The 18706-nt window shown below is 33.4% G+C and overlaps 1 protein-coding gene across 1 annotated transcript; it reads right to left on the reverse strand.

The window, feature by feature from the left end:
- Positions 1-16598: 16598 nt before the first annotated feature.
- On the reverse strand, positions 16599-17790 carry LOC139863569 (protein LURP-one-related 17-like). Its single transcript, XM_071852191.1, is given in 3 exon segments — positions 16599-16759; positions 16761-17026; positions 17470-17790. Coding segments are annotated over 3 exon segments (654 nt in total). The 5' UTR covers positions 17761-17790; the 3' UTR covers positions 16599-16662.
- Positions 17791-18706: the final 916 nt, after the last annotated feature.

Genomic DNA, 18706 nt, shown 5'->3' on the forward strand with positions numbered 1-18706 from the left:
TACATATTAAAACACTACATGTATATACATTTTAACTGAGTCGTTAAGTCATCGTTAGTCGTTACATGTAAGTGTTGTTTTGAAACCTTTAGGTTAACGATCTTGTTAAATGTTGTTAACCCAATGTTTATAATATCAAATGAGATTTTAAATTATTATATTATCATGATATTATCATGTATGAATATCTCTTAATATGATATATATACATTAAATGTCTTTACAACGATAATCGTTACATATATGTCTCGTTTAAAAATCATTAAGTTAGTAGTCTTGTTTTTACATATGTAGTTCATTGTTAATATACTTAATGATATGTTTACTTATCATAATATCATGTTAACTATATATATATATATATATATATATATATATATATATATATATATATATATATATATATATATATATATATATATATATATATATATATATATATATATATATATATATATATATATATATATATATATATATATATATATATATATATATCCATATATATGTCATCATATAGTTTTTACAAGTTTTAACATTCGTGAATCACCGGTCAACTTGGATGGTCAATTGTCTATATGAAACCTATTTCAATTAATCAAGTCTTAACAAGTTTGATTGCTTAACATGTTGGAAACATTTAATCATGTAAATAACAATTTCATTTAATATATATATATATATAAACATGGAAAAGTTCGGGTCACTACATTGTGGTGTGTAGTGACCCGAACTTTTCCATGTTTATATATATTAATTAAGATTGATATTTACATGATTAAATGTTTCCAACATGTTAAGCAATCAAACTTGTTAAGACTTGATTAATTGAAATATGTTTCATATAGACAATTGACCACCCAAGTTGACCGGTGATTCACGAACGTTAAAACTTGTAAAAACTATATGATGACATATATATGGATATATATATAGTTAACATGATACTATGATAAGTAAACATATCATTAAGTATATTAACAATGAACTACATATGTAAAAACAAGACTACTAACTTAATGATTTTTAAACGAGACATATATGTAACGATTATCGTTGTAAAGACATTTAATGTATATATATCATATTAAGAGATATTCATACATGATAATATCATGATAATATAATAATTTAAAATCTCATTTGATATTATAAACATTGGGTTAACAACATTTAACAAGATCGTTAACCTAAAGGTTTCAAAACAACACTTACATGTAACGACTAACGATGACTTAACGACTCAGTTAAAATGTATATACATGTAGTGTTTTAATATGTATTTATACACTTTTGAAAGACTTCAATACACTTATCAAAATACTTCTACTTAACAAAAATGCTTACAATTACATCCTCGTTCAGTTTCATCAACAATTCTACTCGTATGCACCCGTATTAGTACTCGTACAATACACAGCTTTTAGATGTATGTACTATTGGTATATACACTCCAATGATTAGCTCTTAGCAGCCCATGTGAGTCACCTAACACATGTGGGAACCATCATTTGGCAACTAGCATGAAATATCTCATAAAATTACAAAAATATGAGTAATCATTCATGACTTATTTACATGAAAACAAAATTACATATCCTTTATATCTAATCCATACACCAATGACCAAAAACACCTACAAACACTTTCATTCTTCAATTTTCTTCATCTAATTGATCTCTCTCAAGTTCTATCTTCAAGTTCTAAGTGTTCTTCATATATTCTACAAGTTCTAGTTACATAAAATCAAGAATACTTTCAAGTTTGCTAGCTCACTTCCAATCTTGTAAAGTGATCATCCAACCTCAAGAAATCTTTGTTTCTTACAGTAGGTTATCATTCTAATACAAGGTAATAATCATATTCAAACTTTGGTTCAATTTCTATAACTATAACAATCTTATTTCAAGTGATGATCTTACTTGAACTTGTTTTCGTGTCATGATTCTGCTTCAAGAACTTCGAGCCATCCAAGGATCCGTTGAAGCTAGATCCATTTTTCTATTTTCTAGTAGGTTTATCCCAAGGAACTTAAGGTAGTAATGATGTTCATAACATCATTCAATTCATACATAAAAAGCTATCTTATTCGAAGGTTTAAACTTGTAATCACTAGAACAAAGTTCAGTTAATTCTAAACTTGTTCGCAAACAAAAGTTAATCCTTCTAACTTGACTTTTAAAATCAACTAATCACATGTTCTATATCTATATGATATGCTAACTTAATGATTTAAAACCTGAAAACACGAAAAACACCGTAAAACCGGATTTACGCCGTCGTAGTAACACCGCGGGCTGTTTTGGGTTAGTTAATTAAAAACTATGATAAACTTTGATTTAAAAGTTGTTATTATGAGAAAATGATTTTTATTATGAACATGAAACTATATCCAAAAATTATGGTTAAACTCAAAGTGGAAGTATGTTTTCTAAAATGGTCATCTAGACGTCGTTCTTTCGACTGAAATGACTACCTTTACAAAAACGACTTGTAACTTATTTTTCCGACTATAAACCTATACTTTTTATGTTTATATTCATAAAATAGAGTTCAATATTAAACCATAGCAATTTGATTCACTCAAAACGGATTTAAAATGAAGAAGTTATGGGTAAAACAAGATTGGATAATTTTTCTCATTTTAGCTACGTGAAAATTGGTAACAAATCTATTCCAACCATAACTTAATTAACTTGTATTGTATATTATGTAATCTTGAGATACCATAGACACGTATACAATGTTTCGACCTATCATGTCGACACATCTATATATATTTCGGAACAACCATAGACACTCTATATGTGAATGTTGGGGTTAGCTATACAGGGTTGAGGTTGATTCCAAAATATATATAGTTTGAGTTGTGATCAATACTGAGATACGTATACACTGGGTCGTGGATTGATTCAAGATAATATTTATCGATTTATTTCTGTACATCTAACTGTGGACAACTAGTTGTAGGTTACTAACGAGGACAGCTGACTTAATAAACTTAAAACATCAAAATATATTAAAAGTGTTGTAAATATATTTTGAACATACTTTGATATATATGTATATATTGTTATAGGTTCGTGAATCAACCAGTGGCCAAGTCTTACTTCCCGACGAAGTAAAAATCTGTGAAAGTGAGTTATAGTCCAACTTTTAAAATCTAATATTTTTGGGATGAGAATACATGCAGGTTTTATAAATAATTTACAAAATAGACACAAGTACGTGAAACTACATTCTATGGTTGAATTATCGAAATCGAATATGCCCCTTTTTATTAAGTCTGGTAATCTAAGAATTAGGGAACAGACACCCTAATTGACGCGAATCCTAAAGATAGATCTATTGGGCCTAACAAACCCCATCCAAAGTACCGGATGCTTTAGTACTTCGAAATTTATATCATATCCGATGGGTGTCCCGGAAATGATGGGGATATTCTTATATATGCATCTTGTTATTGTCGGTTACCAGGTGTTCACCATATGAATGATTTTTATCTCTGTGTATGGAATGTGTATTGAAATATGAAATCTTGTGGTCTATTATTATGATTTGATATATATAGGTTAAACCTATAACTCACCAACATTTTTGTTGACGTTTTAAGCATGTTTATTCTCAGGTGATTATTAATAGCTTCCGCTGTCGCATACTTAAATAAGGACGAGATTTGGAGTCCATGCTTGTATGATATTGTGTAAAAACTGCATTCAAGAAACTTATTTTGTTGTAACATATTTGTATTGTAAACCATTATGTAATGGTTGTGTGTAAACAGGATATTTTAGATTATCATTATTTGATAATCTACGTAAAGCTTTTTAAACCTTTATTGATGAAATAAAGGTTATGGTTTGTTTTAAAATGAATGCAGTCTTTGAAAAACATCTCATATAGAGGTCAAAACCCCGCAACGAAATCAATTAATATGGAACGTTTTTAATCAATAAGAACGGGACATTTCAGTTGGTATCCGAGCGTTGGTCTTAGAGAACCAGAATTTTGTATTAGTGTGTCTTATCGAGTTTGTTAGGATGCATTAGTGAGTCTGGACTTCGACCGTGTTTACTTGAAAAATGATTGCTTAACAAATTTTGTTGGAAACTATATATTTTTAACATGTGAATATTATTTGATATATTAATCTATTAACGCGTTTGATATTATGTGATAGATGTCTACCTCTAGAACAAGTCCCATTGACTCACCTAATAATAATGAAGAGTCAAATGTAAATTGGAATGATTCGTGGACTGATTCACAAGTTCCCGAAGAGGAACCGGAAGAAGATTCGGAACCGGAAGAAGAATCGGAACCAGAAGAAGAATCGGAACCGGATGAAGAAATAGAACCGGTGGGGGAAATAATAAAACGGTTAAGTAAAAGAAAATCCTCAACCAACCGACCAAGGTTAATTATGGTCAATGGTGTTTCCGCCAAGGAAGCAAAATATTGGGAGGATTACCAATTCTCCGATGAATCGGATTCCGACGAGAATTCCGATGATGTTATAGAAATTACCCCAACTGAATTTAAAAAGGCAAAAGAAAATAATAAGGGAAAGGGCATAAAAATAGAGAAACCTAATTCCAACCCCGATGAACTTTATATGTATCGTCAACCTCCGAAGTCCTTAAGTTGTAACAATGACCCGGGAACCTCTAAACCACCAGGTTTTTCTAAACCAATGTGAAAAACGACGGCTCGTATTAGGGGAACATCATATATCCCTAGAAACTTGGCAAAATGAACCAAAACCGAAGAAGAAGAAACAAGCGAGTCGGAATAAGATAGTTGTATTCATGTGGTGTAATATGTGTAATATAGTGTGCTTATGCTTTATGATATATGTAAAAATTGCTTGTATTAATAAGTATTTTTTTTTATGAATCTAACTCTTGTCTATTTTACAGTATAAAAACACAAAATGGATAGACAACCCAATATTTCTAGAGACCTACCCGGAGACATGATTGATGAAATCTTGTCTAGAGTCGGTCAGAATTCTTCGGCACAACTATTTAAGGCGAGATCAGTTTGTAAGACATTCGAAGAATGTTCCAAGAATGCCTTAGTTTATAAAAGGCTTTCGTTCGAAAGATGGGGGATATCGCATTGGGAAATCCATAAGTTACGATGTGTTTACTTTGACGCATATATTGCGGGGAACCCAAATGCTATTTTACGCAATGGGTTAAGAAATTATTTTGACTCAATATATCCGAATATTGGACTTCGTGATTTAGAAAAAGCGGCTAACATGCAACATAAAGAAGCATGTTATGCTTACGGATTAGTAATGTTCACTTCTCACGAAAGTGAGAACAAGAACATCGGGCTACAACTATTAAACAAAACGTTCCCACAAGTGACGGAGTCGGTAATTGGGGTAAGAAATGAGGTTTTTAGATTGTTACGGGACTGTTGGACATTACGTAACCCTCGTCCCTTTGACGACGTTACAACACGCTGTCTTATCAACGGCCATAACGATTATGTTCCACAAGACCAAGGATGGGAAGTAATCCTAGTAAAACCAGAATGCATTACTTGTTTCTGGACGTATGAATTACGTGTCTTTATTGCCTTTGCTGAACGACTTGTGTACTAGCTAGAATTATCTTCACAACCATCTTGTATCAAATTTATTGTGTGCTATATTTCATGCTATATGTAAAATAAGCGGTATTGTAAGTTTGTAAAATATTGTGTAAAAGTTTGAACGCGAAATATTATTATAATCAGTTTTTCATATAGAATTGTAGTAGTTGAATTGTATATTAGCTACTAAGTATGAACTTAACGGGTAGGTACTACCCGAATTTAAACTTATAAAACGCTAATATGAAGAAAAAGCTTTTATAAATGAGTTCATATTATGCTACGAAATACTATTAACTACTCTTAATATTCTGTATGATTAACTTGTTCCATTTGACTATTTTGAAGGAAATGGCACCGACTACTCGACACACCGTGAATATGAATGAAGAGGAATTCCGTACTTTTCTAGCTTCAAACATAGCCGTAGTACAGGTTGCGCTACATACCAACAATAACTTTGGATCTAGCAGTACAGGAAATCGTGTAGGATGCACCTACAAAGAATTCACTGCCTGCAAACCTTTGGAATTTGATGGAACCGAAGGAACGATCGGATTGAAACGGTGGACCGAGAAGGTCGAATCGGTGTTTGCCATAAGTAAGTGTACTGAAGAGGACAAAGTGAAGTACGCTACGCATACCTTCACAGGTTCTGCGTTAACATGGTGGAATACCTATCTAGAGCAAGTGGGACAAGACGATGCGTACGCACTACCGTGGTCAGCATTCAAGCACTTGATGAACGAGAAGTACCGTCCCAGAACCGAGGTCAATAAGCTCAAGACAGAACTTAGAGGGTTACGAACCCAAGGATTTGATATTACCACGTACGAAAGACGATTCACAGAATTGTGCCTATTGTGTCCGGGAGCATTCGAAGATGAGGAAGAGAAGATCGACGCGTTTGTGAAAGGATTACTGGAAAGAATCCAAGAAGATATAAGTTCACACAAGCCCGCCTCCATACAACAGGCATGTAGAATGGCTCACAAACTAGTGAACCAGATTGAAGAAAGAATTAAAGAACAGACTACTGAAGAGGCCAATGTGAAGCAAGTCAAAAGAAAGTGGGAGGAAAACGGTGATAAGAATCACCAATACAACAACAACAGCAATTACAACAATAATCGCAACAATTATCCCAACAATCGCAACATCAATCGCAACTACAACAAACGGCCCAACAACAACAACAACAACAACAACAACAACAACAACAACAACAACAACAACAACAACAACAACAACAACAACAACAACAACAACAACAGCAACTACAACAATCATCCCAACAACAATAATAACCGCAACAACACCAACAATCAGAAGCAGCTATGCCAAAGGTGTGAAAAGTATCACTCGGGGTTCTGCACCAAATTTTGCAACAAGTGTAAAAGAAATGGTCATAGCGCGGCGAAGTGTGAGGTCTACGGACCAGGGGTTAATAGAACAAAAGGAACAAATGGTGTCGGAACTAGTAATGGCGGAGCAAGTAGTGTCGGAGCAAGTTATGCCAATGTAGTTTGTTATAAATGTGGAAAACCGGGCCACATTATTAGAAATTGCCCGAACCAGGAGAACACGAATGGACAAGGCCGCGGAAGAGTTTTCAATATTAATGCGGCAGAGGCACAAGAAGACCCGGAGCTTGTTACGGGTACGTTTCTTATTGACAATAAATCTGCTTACGTTTTATTTGATTCGGGTGCGGATAGAAGCTATATGAGTAGAGATTTTTGTGCTAAATTAAGTTGTCCATTGACGCCTTTGGATAATAAATTTTTACTTGAATTAGCAAATGGTAAATTAATTTCAGCAGATAATATATGTCGGAATCGAGAAATTAAACTGGTTAGCGAAACATTTAAGATTGATTTGATACCAGTAGAGTTAGGGAGTTTTGATGTGATAATCAGTATGGATTGGTTGAAAGAAGTGAAAGCAGAGATCGTTTGTTACAAAAATGCAATTCGCATTATACGAGAAAAAGGAAAACCCTTAATGGTGTACGGAGAAAAGGGCAACACGAAGCTACATCTTATTAGTAATTTGAAGGCACAAAAACTAATAAGAAAAGGTTGCTATGCAGTTCTAGCACACGTCGAGAAAGTACAAACTGAAGAAAAGAGCATCAATGATGTTCCCATTGCAAAAGAATTTCCCGATGTATTTCCGAAAGAATTACCGGGATTACCCCCACATCGATCCGTTAAATTTCAAATAGACTTGTACCAGGAGCTGCACCAATAGCTCGTGCTCCTTACAGACTCGCACCCAGCAAGATGAAAGAACTGCAAAGCCAATTACAAGAACTTTTAGAGCGTGATTTCATTCGACCAAGCACATCACCGTGGGGAGCTTCTGTTTTGTTTGTCAAGAAGAAAGATGGTACATTCAGGTTGTGTATCGACTACCGAGAGTTGAACAAACTTACCATCAAGAACCGCTACCCACTACCGAGAATCGACGACTTATTTGATCAACTACAAGGCTCGTCTGTTTATTCAAAGATTGACTTACGTTCCGGGTATCACCAAATGCGGGTGAAAGAAGATGATATTCCAAAGACTGCTTTCAGAACACGTTACGGTCATTACGAGTTTATGGTCATGCCGTTTGGTTTAACTAATGCACCAGCTGTGTTCATGGACCTTATGAACCGAGTGTGTGGACCATACCTTGACAAGTTTGTCATTGTTTTCATTGATGACATACTTATTTACTCAAAGAATGACCAAGAACACGGTGAACATTTGAGAAAGGTGTTAGAAGTATTGAGGAAGGAAGAATTGTACGCTAAGTTTTCAAAGTGTGCATTTTGGTTGGAAGAAGTTCAATTCCTCGGTCACATAGTGAACAAAGAAGGTATTAAGGTGGATCCGACAAAGATAGAAACTATTGAAAAGTGGAAAACCCCGAAAACTCCGAAACACATACGCCAGTTTTTAGGACTAGCTGGTTACTACAGAAGGTTCATCCAAGACTTTTCCAGAATAGCAAAACCCTTGACTGCATTAACGCATAAAGGGAAGAAATTTGAATGGAATGATGAACAAGAGAAAGCGTTTCAGTTATTGAAGAAAAAGCTAACTACGGCACCTATATTGTCATTGCCTGAAGGGAATGATGATTTTGTGATTTATTGTGACGCATCAAAGAAAGGTCTCGGTTGTGTATTAATGCAACGAACGAAGGTGATTGCTTATGCGTCTAGACAATTGAAGATTCACGAACAAAATTATACGACGCATGATTTGGAATTAGGCGCGGTTGTTTTTGCATTAAAAACTTGGAGGCACTACTTATATGGGGTCAAAAGTATTATATATACCAACCACAAAAGTCTTCAACACATATTTAATCAGAAACAACTGAATATGAGGCAGCGTAGGTGGATTGAATTATTGAATGATTACGACTTTGAGATTCGTTACCACCCGGGGAAGGCAAATGTGGTAGCCGATGCCTTGAGCAGGAAGGACAGAGAACCCATTCGAGTAAAATCTATGAATATAATGATTCATAATAACCTTACTACTCAAATAAAGGAGGCGCAACAAGGAGTTTTAAAAAAGGGAAAATTAAAAGATGAAATATCCAAAGGATCGGAGAAGCATCTTAATATTCGGGAAGACGGAACCCGGTATAGGGCTGAATGGATTTGGGTACCAAAATTTGGAGATATGAGAGAAATGGTACTTAGAGAAGCTCATAAAACCAGATACTCAATACATCCTGGAACGGGGAAGATGTACAAGGATCTCAAGAAACATTTTTGGTGGCCGGGTATGAAAGCCGATGTTGCTAAATACATAGGAGAAAGTTTGACGTGTTCTAAGGTCAAAGATGAGCATCAGAAACCATCAGGTCTACTTCAATAACCCGAAATCCCGGAATGGAAATGGGAAAACATTACCATGGATTTCATCACTAAATTGCCAAGGACTGCAAGTGGTTTTGATACTATTTGGGTAATAGTTGATCGTCTCACCAAATCAGCACACTTCCTGCCAATAAGAGAAGATGACAAGATGGAGAAGTTAGCACGACTGTATTTGAAGGAAGTCGTCTCCAGACATGGAATACCAATCTCTATTATCTCTGATAGGGATGGCAGATTTATTTCAAGATTCTGGCAGACATTACAGCAAGCATTAGGAACTCGTCTAGACATGAGTACTACCTATCATCCACAAACTGATGGGCAGAGCGAAAGGACGATACAAATGCTTGAAGACATGCTACGAGCATGTGTTATTGATTTCGGAAACAGTTGGGATCGACATTTACCGTTAGCAGAATTTTCCTACAACAACAGCTACCATTCAAGCATTGAGATGGCGCCGTTTGAAGCACTTTATGGTAGAAAGTGCAGGTCTCCGATTTGTTGGAGTGAAGTGGGGGATAGACAGATTACGAGTCCGGAGATTATACAAGAAACTACCGAGAAGATCATCCAAATTCAACAACGGTTGAAAACCGCCCAAAGTCGACAAAAGAGCTACGCTGACATTAAAAGAAAAGATATAGAATTTGAAATTGGAGAGATGGTCATGCTTAAAGTTGCACCTTGGAAAGGCGTTGTTCGATTTGGTAAACGAAGGAAATTAAATCCAAGGTATATTGGACCATTCAAGATTATTGATCGTGTCGGACCAGTAGCTTACCGACTTGAGTTACCTCAACAACTCGCGGCTGTACATAACACTTTCCACGTCTCGAATTTGAAGAAATGTTTTGCTAAAGAGGATCTCACTATTCCGTTAGATGAAATCCAAATCAACGAAAAACTTCAATTCATCGAAGAACCTGTCGAAATAATGGATCGTGAGGTTAAAAGACTTAAGCAAAACAAGATACCAATTGTTAAGGTTCGATGGAATGCTCGTAGAGGACCCGAGTTCACCTGGGAGCATGAAGATCAGATGAAGAAGAAATACCCGCATCTATTTCCAGAAGATTCGTCAACACCTTCAACAGCTTAAAATTTCGGGACGAAATTTATTTAACGGGTAGGTACTGTAGTGACCCGAACTTTTCCATGTTTATATATATTAATTGAGATTGATATTTACATGATTAAATGTTTCCAACATGTTAAGCAATCAAACTTGTTAAGACTTGATTAATTGAAATATGTTTCATATAGACAATTGACCACCCAAGTTGACCGGTGATTCATGAACGTTAAAACTTGTAAAAACTATATGATGACATATATATGGATATATATATATATATATATATATATATATATATATATATATATATATATATATATATATATATATATATATATATATATATATTTAACATGATACTATGATAAGTAAACATATCATTAAGTATATTAACAATGAACTACATATGTAAAAACAAGACTACTAACTTAATGATTTTTAAACGAGACATATATGTAACGATTATCGTTGTAAAGACATTTAATGTATATATATCATATTAAGAGATATTCATACATGATAATATCATGATAATATAATAATTTAAAATCTCATTTGATATTATAAACATTGGGTTAACAACATTTAACAAGATCGTTAACCTAAAGGTTTCAAAACAACACTTACATGTAACGACTAACGATGACTTAACGACTCAGTTAAAATGTATATACATGTAGTGTTTTAATATGTATTTATACACTTTTGAAAGACTTCAATACACTTATCAAAATACTTCTACTTAACAAAAATGCTTACAATTACATCCTCGTTCAGTTTCATCAACAATTCTACTCGTATGCACCCGTATTCGTACTCGTACAATACACAGCTTTTAGATGTATGTACTATTGGTATATACACTCCAATGATCAGCTCTTAGCAGCCCATGTGAGTCACCTAACACATGTGGGAACCATCATTTGGCAACTAGCATGAAATATCTCATAAAATTACAAAAATATGAGTAATCATTCATGACTTATTTACATGAAATCAAAATTACATATCCTTTATATCTAATCCATACACCAACGACCAAAAACACCTACAAACACTTTCATTCTTCAATTTTCTTCATCTAATTGATCTCTCTCAAGTTCTATCTTCAAGTTCTAAGTGTTCTTCATATATTCTACAAGTTCTAGTTACATAAAATCAAGAATACTTTCAAGTTTGCTAGCTCACTTCCAATCTTGTAAAGTGATCATCCAACCTCAAGAAATCTTTGTTTCTTACAGTAGATTATCATTCTAATACAAGGTAATAATCATATTCAAACTTTGGTTCAATTTCTATAACTATAACAATCTTATTTCAAGTGATGATCTTACTTGAACTTGTTTTCGTGTCATGATTCTGCTTCAAGAACTTCGAGCCATCCAAGGATCCGTTGAAGCTAGATCCATTTTTATCTTTTCCAGTAGGTTTATCCAAGGAACTTAAGGTAGTAATGATGTTCATAACATCATTCAATTCATACATAAAAAGCTATCTTATTCGAAGGTTTAAACATGTAATCACTAGAACATAGTTTAGTTAATTCTAAACTTGTTCGCAAACAAAAGTTAATCCTTCTAACTTGACTTTTAAAATCAACTAAACACATGTTCTATATCTATATGATATGCTAACTTAATGATTTAAAACCTGGAAACACGAAAAACACCGTAAAACCGGATTTACGCCGTCGTAGTAACACCGCGGGCTGTTTTGGGTTAGTTAATTAAAAACTATGATAAACTTTGATTTAAAATTTGTTATTCTGAGAAAATGATTTTTATTATGAACATGAAACTATATCCAAAAATTATGGTTAAACTCAAAGTGGAAGTATGTTTTCTAAAATGGTCATCTAGACGTTGTTCTTTCGACTGAAATGACTACCTTTACCAAAACGACTTGTAACTTATTTTTCCGACTATAAACCTATACTTTTTCTGTTTAGATTCATAAAGTAGAGTTCAATATGAAACCATAGCAATTTGATTCACTCAAAACAGATTTAAAATGAAGAAGTTATGGGTAAAACAAGATTGGATAATTTTTCTCATTTTAGCTACGTGAAAATTGGTAACAAATCTATTCCAACCATAACTTAATCAACTTGTATTGTACATTATGTAATCTTGAGATACCATAGACACGTATACAATGTTTCGACCTATCATGTCGACACATCTATATATATTTCGGAACAACCATAGACACTCTATATGTGAATGTTGGAGTTAGCTATACAGGGTTGAGGTTGATTCCAAAATATATATAGTTTGAGTTGTGATCAATACTGAGATACGTATACACTGGGTCGTGGATTGATTCAAGATAATATTTATCGATTTATTTCTGTACATCTAACTGTGGACAACTAGTTGTAGGTTACTAACGAGGACAACTGACTTAATAAACTTAAAACATCAAAATATATTAAAAGTGTTGTAAATATATTTTGAACATACTTTGATATATATGTATATATTGTTATAGGTTCGTGAATCAACCAGTGGCCAAGTCTTACTTCCCGACGAAGTAAAAATCTGTGAAAGTGAGTTATAGTCCCACTTTTAAAATCTAATATTTTTGGGATGAGAATACATGCAGGTTTTATAAATGATTTACAAAATAGACACAAGTACGTGAAACTACATTCTATGGTTGAATTATCGAAATCGAATATGCCCCTTTTTATTAAGTCTGGTAATCTAAGAATTAGGGAACAGACACCCTAATTGACGCGAATCCTAAAGATAGATCTATTGGGCCTAACAAACCTCATCCAAAGTACCGGATGCTTTAGTACTTCGAAATTTATATCATATTCGATGGGTGTCCCGGAAATGATGGGGATATTCTTATATATGCATCTTGTTAATGTCGGTTACCAGGTGTTCACCATATGAATGATTTTTATCTCTATGTATGGGATGTGTATTGAAATATGAAATCTTGTGGTCTATTATTATGATTTGATATATATAGGTTAAACCTATAACTCACCAACATTTTTGTTGACGTTTTAAGCATGTTTATTCTCAGGTGATTATTAATAGCTTCCGCTGTCGCATACTTAAATAAGGACGAGATTTGGAGTCCATGCTTGTATGATATTGTGTAAAAACTGCATTCAAGAAACTTATTTTGTTGTAACATATTTGTATTGTAAACCATTATGTAATGGTTGTGTGTAAACAGGATATTTTAGATTATCATTATTTGATAATCTACGTAAAACTTTTTAAACCTTTATTGATGAAATAAAGGTTATGGTTTGTTTTAAAATGAATGCAGTCTTTGAAAAACATCTCATATAGAGGTCAAAACCTCGCAACGAAATCAATTAATATGGAACGTTTTTAATCAATAAGAACGGGACATTTCATGGTGGTGTCGAACCACGAGAGAGACAACGGTCGGCGAGTATGTGTGGCGCAATTTAATTGGTGATTGGACTAGGCAAACTATCTGTTGGCTTGTTTCAAATAAAGAAAAAAATAATTACAAATATAAATTCAATATAAATACCATACTTTTATATACATATTAACACACTCATTTTCTTTTTCATCTTCATCATTCTTTTGAATACATTATACAAATGGATAAAGGAAAACAAGTTGAAAAAGAGTATGAGATGTTTAATTACGTAATGGAATCGAATTCGGATGATGAAGAAGCCATCAATATCATAAAACTTGCATACGAAGCCGAAGCGTTAGCCGAATATCAAAGAGAAAAAATACCACGAATTTATATCAATAGAGATCGTGAAGGTGCTGGGGAACTTTTATAGAATTATTATTTTTGTGAAACACCAACTTTTCCCCCGATAAAATTCAAACTCCGCATGCGTTGTCAATTATTCATGCGAATCGTAGGTGATATAACTCAGGTATTTTCCAAAGAAAACTGCCCCCCTTACTTTTTATAATTTAAACAAAGAATTAATGCAAGTGGTCGGCAAGGACTAATAATCTTTCAAAAAATTACATCAGCTATACGTTAATTGGCGTATAGTGTTGCACCAGATTCTCTCGATGAGTATTTGCAATTGAGTGAAACCTCACGTTTTACATTTCTTGAAAACTTTTGTCATTGTGTAACTCACTTATATGGTGGAGAGTATTTGAGAGGGCCAAATGCTACCGACATAACACGTATGTATAGTGCTCACGAAGAGAAACATGGTTTTAAGGGGATGTTGGGTAGTATTGACTGCATGCACTGACAATGAAAAAATTGCCCTAATGCGTGAAAAGGTCAAAAAAACTAGGGGTGACCAAATAGGGCCAACGGTCATGCTCGAAACGGTTGCTTCACATGATATGTGGATTTGGCATGCGTTTTTTTGGTATGACGGGTTCAAATAATGACATTAATGTTTTATATAATTCTCCTCAGTTTGATTTACTTAAAATAGAATTGCGCCACCTGCATCATTTTATGTGAATGGGCACAACTATACAAAAGGGTATTATCTTGCTGGTGGTATATATCCGGATTGGGCAACCCTTATTAAAGGATATTCACAACCAACGGATGAGAAACGTGCGAAGTTCAAAAGGTTTTAAGAAAGTGCCCGAAAAGATGTTGAAAGAACATTTGGTGTTCTTCAAGGTAGATTTGCTATTTTGAAATCCCCCGCTAAAGCATACATGAATACTTGTATTTTGTTGAATAATATGCACATGATTCAAGAGGATAACAGTTTTTAAATTAGCTCAATCGAAGAAGCAATGTTTGCTGACCCACATAATCGTCCAAGAAGGAATATCAGAAATAATTCAAGAGATCGGGATACGATTAATAGAGATACGTGATCAAAGAGTGCACAACCAACTTCGAGCATACCTTACGGAGCACATTTGGAACTTGCCAGCAAACTTTTCTAGCATTAACTAAAATTTCAATATATGTAATTTTTATTTTAAACGTTTTAATGATTATGCAATTTTTATTTTAAGCACTTTAATTATATTTTGTAAGTTTTATTTTAATATTATGCATTATTAGGCAATTTTTATAAATATGTTAAAAATACAAAAAATTGGAAAATAAATGCCTCACAACAGCATAACAATAAATTTACCACAACGCCTATTTAGTCCCACAACAATGTCACAACAGCAAAAATCCCCCCATAACACCACAACATCACAACAATTTAGTTTAGCGTAGAGAATGGTCATATACTTATCTCATCTTTAAGTTGTGAGACACACAACTAACGAATTCCTTCACAAAAACCACTAAACACACAATTAGAAGAAACCAATACAAATACAAAGTATATTTTTCCAGTTTTATTCACATTATTTAACTATTATATCTAACTACAATTTACAATAGCAATTTATATATAATTGGTCCTAAAAATATTCTGTAATCTTCACTAATAAGAATAAGTCGAAAGAAATCTATGTACTTTGTAACAATTTGCACAACTAAATGTGTAGATTCACAAACCATTATTATTACATTCTTAATATGTATGAATATGCATGATGAAAACATGTTATTCATTACTGGATGGTGAACAAAAGGGGTTGTAGCTCAGATGGTAGAGCGCTCGCTTAGCATGCGAGAGGTACGGGGATCGATACACCGCATCTCCATTTTATTCGTTTTTTTTATTTAATTTAATTTGATTCTTATTAGTTTGACTTTAAAAGGCTTGAGTTGATCCCAAAACTTGAAGATACATGCTATAGATACACCCATAAAAATGTAAACACGCACACACACAAAATCATTGATTACTCGGATTTTGTTAACATATCTCGGAGGTAAAACAATACTGTGTTGTTACAATCCTTATAAAAACATTTGATCTAATACTAAAACAATAGCCATTGCTAAACTAGAATCAATCCCTCGATTTACAACCAAGTCGAAAACTTCGTTTTTTTTATTTAATTTAATTTGATTTTTATTAGTTTGACTTTAAAAGGCTTGAGTTGATCCCAAAACTGAAGATACATGCTATAGATACACCCATAAAAATGTAAACACGCACACACACAAAATCATTGATTACTCGGATTTTGTTAACAAATCTCGGAGGTAAAACAATACTGTGTTGTTACAATCCTTATAAAAACATTTGATCTAATACTAAAACAATAGCCATTGCTAAACTAGAATCAATCCCTCGATTTACAACCAAGTCGAAAACGTCGATCCCAAATGACACCTTGTGTCACATTTTCTTTCCTTCGAATCTCGGCTACTACGTTTCTTGACTCATCAAGAACTTTGCATGATCGGTTCATGTACGACCCTTCAATTATGTATCCTTCATTCTCATCATAATTTGTCGATCGATTAACTCGAGCTAGTTTCTTTATCTTCAGAGGTAGGATATTTATATACTTACTTACACGATATAATGGTTGTTGCTTCTTTGATGATATTTCACCTTCAAACACGAGCCAACTATCGACCAACTTCAGTTTCTGGTAAGTACATATATATGTCACAATATGTTAATAAGTTGTTCATATAATTTCTTTATAAAGCACATGCATTGCTATATATGACTCAAACCTAACAAGCGCCTCAAGCTGAATTTTATTTTCGGTAGGGTTTATACTTGATATATGTCCAAAAAGGATATATATTATTTTGTCTAACTAGAATTATTGTCACACTTGAGTAAAGATATTTTTTGACCAAAGATATTTTATCAAAAATTAACGAAATACTACGTAGTGAGTATACTATTTTTAGTTTGTTACAATGCTTTTACCCTTCCGTTCTAAGCAATATATATGGGATTTGAATTAAGTTATTATTATTTTTTTTTAATATTTCAGAAAGATATATCTAACACACCTTGAGTTATTAGCATATATATGGATGAATGGTATGTAACGTATGGAGTAATTATTAAACGTACCTTGCAACAAGAAATAGTAAAAATAGCTTTGCCGGAAGCATCCATGAGAACTAGTTCTTGCCGTCGACGGCCACCGTAATTATCGACCCTATATACCAAGTCACCACCGGAGTTTATAACTGTGAACCCACTACACCCTACAAACAACGACTTCCTCCAAACGGTTAAACTCATGGGCCCACCGCCACCATCATTGCCACCGTGGATGCCCACAACATCATCAGATTGTTCTTGATCTTGACATCGTTGATCATGCACTGTCCTTGACAAAGATTTCATGAATCTTAACATACTAATTTTTTTATCTATTTTTCTTTCTTTTTTTTTTTTTTTCTGTGGTTTGCGAATTTCGGAAGATGAAGGAAAACAATCAAGAAACGGAGAGATATTTATGATGTGATATAATGATGGACTGAAGGAATATATGAGGGGTGTTTTGGTAATTATGATTAATTCGTGGGTCGTGTAATAGATCATATACTACCCACACATATCTTATAGTTTACTTATTTTTGCGACCATTTTGTATTAAATACTGAGAAGGTTATTCAAATTTATTCTTTTGTATTTTTAGGTTATTAGTCATATTTTAAAATAATTCTTTAGTCCATTAAAGTTTATCATTCTTAAAATAGTTTTATAGGTCTCCCAGATTCATATTTTGCTCAATATATATCAACTCTATCAATAAAATTCATTGAAAAAATATAAAAATATGCAAATACTCATGTAGTTGAAAACAATTAATTAATAGTATTAACTAGTTGTGGAGCCCTCGCTTCGCGCCGGGAGCTCCGTTTTGAATGCGAGTTAAAAAAAAGTCTTTCCTTTGTGGATCTGTTTTGTAAAAAAGAATTTTTTCGACATCTAACATTGAAGGGTTGTTCCTTTTGTGAAAGTTGATTCTTTTAGCGTTAAAGTTAGTTGATCTATTTTGTAAAAAAGAATGTTTTTCGACATCTTTTGGTAGCATTGAAGGGTTGTTCCTTTTAAGAAAGTTGTTTCTTTTATCGTTGGAGACAAAAAAAAATGTAGCACAGTAGTGGCCTATGTGGGTCCTACTGTTTGAGCGCAGTGTACAAGTCGGTAAAACGTGGTGGGTGTTATTATTCAGTATTTTTGGTGTTAGTGATGGGATAAATAATAATTTAGAATATAGGTATAAAGTGGGGGTTCGATTTGTATTTTAATGGAAGTTAGGGGGTTAGAATATAGGTATAAAGTGGGGGGTTCGATT

The sequence above is a fragment of the Rutidosis leptorrhynchoides genome, chromosome 1, assembly GCF_046630445.1.
Source record: "Rutidosis leptorrhynchoides isolate AG116_Rl617_1_P2 chromosome 1, CSIRO_AGI_Rlap_v1, whole genome shotgun sequence".
NCBI classification, from domain to species: Eukaryota; Viridiplantae; Streptophyta; class Magnoliopsida; order Asterales; family Asteraceae; genus Rutidosis; species Rutidosis leptorrhynchoides.